At 28.9% G+C, this 5,103-nt stretch overlaps 1 protein-coding gene across 1 annotated transcript in view; it reads left to right on the forward strand.

Annotated features, from left to right (window-relative positions):
* Window positions 1-3,845, forward strand: part of LOC106685965 (succinate--CoA ligase [ADP-forming] subunit beta, mitochondrial) — a 9,016-nt gene extending 5,171 nt beyond the window's left edge. The window contains exons 8-9 of the mRNA XM_014429000.3: window positions 1,997-2,116; window positions 3,554-3,845. Of these exons, the coding sequence (XP_014284486.1) occupies window positions 1,997-2,116; window positions 3,554-3,718 (285 nt within the window). The 3' untranslated portion in view covers window positions 3,719-3,845. The remainder of the gene's footprint in view (window positions 1-1,996; window positions 2,117-3,553) is intronic.
* The last annotated feature ends 1,258 nt before the right edge of the window (window positions 3,846-5,103 follow it).

Raw genomic sequence — 5,103 nt, forward strand, 5'->3', positions numbered from 1 at the left:
TATTCCCTATTAATAAAACTATATATTTCAAACTAAAATATAAAATAAAGGATATATCAAAGCAAATCTTCTATTCCAAATGTTGTTAGATGCAGTAATAAAAACAAATCTTAAATTAACATTACTCCTGCAACACAGAAAGCCGAGATCATTTGTAGTAAAAAGATTTAATTTAGGATAGACAAGATTGGCAAATTGTCCTATATGCAGTTGTATGCTGTGTATCAAATTGTATCTGCTAATAATTATGTTAGATTAATTTTGGTGAGTAGCTTTTCCCTTGCTTTTTCTACCAGATGAATAGTTCTGGGAATATTCTGTCAGATCCTGTTGTTTCGTCTGGCTTGGTTAGAGATACAGCATTATCTAATTCTTTTATAGTAAAAGTGGCTTTTAAAAGTACCATAGTCTTTCCTGTTAGGGAGTTCTTTAGATAACAAAATGCACCCATGAAAAACTTTGCCCTATTTCAGCCAATGCTGGTATTATGAAAAAAAAAATTCTAAATAAAAGAAATATTGTAATAAATAGAACAGCTTTTATTGGAAATTTCTTGATACTTTATTTTTAAAAAAAAAATATACCTTATACATGTAAAAAAAAAAAGTTAAGTTAAATATGTATATAGGATGAAATATAAATAAATGATACAATGATCTTAAGAAAAAAAATGAATGTTTAATTACAAGCCTCTTCTCATGATTAAAACAAAATGTTGAATGTAAATACCCTTATTAGTGCTTTTCTTGGAAAACTTGAAGTTATCCCTTAGTTAGGCTGTTGGCCCTAATGTGAGCAGCCTCAGGTCCGCAACAAGTAATATCATCTCTGTAGAAAATAATTTGCAAAACAATAAGAGAGAAGGAAACAACATCCTTCTAGCACTGTTAATGCAAGACTACTAACTCACGTATTAGAATATGCAAGACATGAGCAAAGGCATAAACAATCAAAATCCACCAGTCTTGCTAATGTTGATGTTTCTCTGGCTTACTTTAGCTGTAAAAATAGTTCTCATTTTTCTATTCAGTTTGAAATTTGAAAAATAAAAATAGGTCTTGTTTTAAATGTGATTTAATTCATTTACAATAAAATTAAGAAAACATAAAGAGGATTTAGTAACCTTAACACCTGTCAATCTAAAACTCTTAGGATGCTTCAGAAGTATCTTTGCTACATAATTGTCTCCTTTTACATGGCTAGTATTGGTGTAATATTTACTTAATAAAGCATGATTAACATCTCCGAGGTATAGAATTTCATATTGTATTTTACTGGTTATTGTACTTTATGAATATTGTTATTATTTAGAACTGACGTGTATTTATGTCTTTTCCATTGTCAAGTGTGGTTATGAAGCTCCTAGAAGCAAAATATTTGTTAGTTTTTATTTCTTTCTGTAGTTTTGCTTGGTCTTTTCTAAAGGTTATCTGGCTTTGAAACTTTCTCCTTTACAGTAGCGTTTGTCTTATTTGCAGAGGTCGGTAAGTTATGAAGTCCAAAAAGGTCTTTATTATTTTATATCAGGAATACATTTATTAGCACCTTGAAGAATGGCTTAATTTAGAGCTGCTATGAATATTTCATGAGAGGCTGTTTTAAGAATCAGTAAACATTTTGTAATTATTCCATTCTGCCTTATCAAAATTCCATTATTTTAATATTTTAACCCCAATAGAGCTTGGTTTTCTTTGTATGTCACTTTTGTTGCAGTAATGAGAATTGAGTGATTATATATCTGTGAAAAACCAAGACTTGATTTTACACTAACAAGATTTACTCATTTAATTCCTGACAATTTTATTTGGAGCTGCTTTAAGATCAATTTTGATCTGATTGATGGTTGTTTTTTATTATATTAAAAAAAAAAGACAATATGACATTGGTTCAGAGGATTTACGGAAAAATGATTTATTTAACTTGCTGTTAACTTTATTTATTTTTTTAATGGCCAGTATATGTTGTTTTGTTTTACTATTATTTCATCTTTTTGTAGGTTTATGCAATCATGGTCAATATCTTTGGTGGAATTATGCGATGTGATGTGATTGCTGAAGGAATAATTGCGGCAGTGAAGGAACTTGACCTTAAAATACCAATAATCTGCAGACTCCAGGTTTGTTTAATTCAGATTAGTTGTTTTGTATCTGTAGAAAGAGAAAATAGGAACTATATTTAGTAAATTACAAAACGGTTGTTTGAGATTTATTAAAATTTGTATTAATATGATGATCCAAATTTTTCTACTATAATTTAAAATTTGTACCATTTTCAGAATCTATGATGAATTTCATAAAACATTGAAACCAATTTATAGGAAAACGTCACCCTATTAGGTGATTGTAGCAGCTTAAAAAAGTAAAAATGAATAATTAAAAATTTAAAATAATCAAGTATTGGACATTTTTTGAGGATCAATTTTGATGATCGTATTATTTAGTGACAATTATTGAGAAACCTAGTCCTGGTCATGATTAAAACTTAAATTTTCTCTGAAATTAAAGAATTGTAGTAGTCTCTTATAGTTTTTTGAAGGTAACAATTGTATCTTTTTAAAACTCTAGGAATACTGGCTTTTAGCCTGGCCAGAATGTTTTAAAAAATCATATCCCTCTTAAATTGTGTCCATTTTAACCCATTTGCATCATACCTCTAAATGCGCAGTCTCATTAAAAAATCCAACATGCTCTGCTAAACATTGTCGATAACCACATGCAGAAAGAAGACTTTTATTATTTGTCCTCACTAGAAATAGTGTTACAGGGTTATTCAAATTATTTATGGTATATTTCTCGTATTTTAACAAAATATATATAATTCAAAAAATTTCATCACAGAATTATAAAATATTCATTTTGAATTATTGATAATATGGTAATTTTTAAAGTCATCAATGCATAGTGGTTCATTGCAAATGTCACATTTGATGAAGACATATAAATTTTCAAATCGCCCTCTGTAATAGGTTAAAATTTTTGTTCTTAGGTCCAAATTTGTTGTTTCCAGAATTATTTTTTGCACTAATTCCTCATTGAAAAATAACTCAAAAACATCGCACCTGAATATTCTGTAGTTCTTGAAAGTTACACTACTTATGGCAGTATAATCATCTAATGTTAGCATACAATTTCCTTTTTATAGGATTTCATAAGAAATCTCCTATTTCGTTATTGTATTCGTTTCTAACAATTAGAGCTATGGCATGTTCATGTCTACGGGGTATTTGTATTTCTATGCTTGAATCCAAATCCAAACTGTAATTCACTATGGTAACCTTATTTTGTTAATATTTATTTTCAAAATTACAGACAGAAAATAATATTTTACCCAAAATTCCTTATTATTTGTTCATTGTACATACTCTTTAATGATTGCTGCCTGGAAACAAAAACAATTGTGTGCAGGTTAGTCTGCTCTTGGTGATAATGGACAGTTTTTGTGTGCAGATCATTTTGCCAAATGATGCAAAAGGGTTCATAAATTTTTCGTATTGTTACTATTTGTAATTTTATTGTAAATTAGCACTTTTAATTTATATATTTTTTTTTAACAGGGAACCAATGTTGACGATGCTAAAATATTGATAGCTCATTCTGGAATGAAAATACTTCCTTGTGACAACCTCGATGAGGCAGCCCGTTTAGCTGTTAAATTATCATCTATAGTTGGCCTGGCACGAGCAGCCCACCTCGATGTCAACTTCGAAATGCCACTTTGAACATAAATTTGAAGTGTGTCCGCTCACCATGATATATATACGCTAGTTGTCTATATTATTATTTTTATTCCTTTTATAAAGGTGTATAATCCTTAGACTGGGAATGTGATATCGATTAATTTATTCATAGATCAACTACATCAGTGAATTATATGTTATTAGTGACATTTTCAAGCCAAATTTTGTTCTGTGAAGAATGTGTATGGTGGAAATGATATACATATTTGTATTTATATCATTTTGAACCATATCTATCACTTCTATTTTAGAAGAATTTTTAATCAAAAATATACATGTGATTTTTATTTTGAGGTACTATATTAAACTTGATTATTTATTTATGACAAATAACTTATTAATTTGTTTTATTTTTTTAAAAATCTTTTCTTGTTTTTGTTTGATATATCTTTATAAATGTTATCAAGTTTCTATTGAATCATTAATATATATCATAGTTTATAACTTCTACTGATTGTTTTATAACTAACTATTTATTAAATAATTAATGCATTTTTCATGGATTTAATATTAAATGCAATTTAAACAGTTGTAAAAGCATAATAAAAATTTCATCCATTTTCGATTTTATTAAAAAATATTTATATTAGGATGATAAAAGTTATAACATTTTAAGTTGACAAAAAATAGAACATAGTACATGTTGTACATTATTCCTGCTCAGTATTCTGATTTGTTTGATGGTGGCATTGGGAGCGTACCACAAATAGTCAAGATTGAAATAAATCCAGATATTGCTCCGTTGATATCTCCAGTACCCAGAATTCCACATTCACTAATGCCTCAAGTGAAATCAGAATTAGATAGGATGGAAAAGTAAGAGATAATTGCAAAATTTGTTGAACCGACAGAATGGGTGAATCAAATGGTAGTTTTTTTTTTTTTAAAAAAGATAAAAGAATAAGGTTATGTTTAGATCCAAGACAATTAAACAATGCCATCAAACGAGCTCATTTTCCATTTCCAACTATTGAGGAACTCCCGAGAGTTCCAGAGAGCAATGTTTTGTTGCAAACTTGATGCTCAATCAGGGTTTTGGATGCTTCGCCTTAATGAGTCTAGATCAAAATTATGCACATTTGTAACGCCGTGGGGAAGATACTGTTTCCAACGACTTCTGTTTGGAATCTCTAGTGCACCAGAAATTTTTCATATCTAGAACATAGTACAAAAAATAGTATTTTTAATAATAATAATTATGAGAGATAGTTGACCGTGGATGATAAATGAGGAGAAGATGGTTGGGGAAGCGGTCAATGAAACAAAAATAAGTATGACTAACTTATTTTAATGTGCCGACGTTTCGGCTAGAGTTTCTAGCCTTCTTCAGGGCTAAAAACAAAACAAGATAACAACCATAAGATAAT

Source organism: Halyomorpha halys, unplaced genomic scaffold, assembly GCF_000696795.3.
Source record: "Halyomorpha halys isolate HHAL.00 unplaced genomic scaffold, Hhal_1.1 Scaffold760.1, whole genome shotgun sequence".
NCBI lineage: Eukaryota > Metazoa > Arthropoda > Insecta > Hemiptera > Pentatomidae > Halyomorpha > Halyomorpha halys.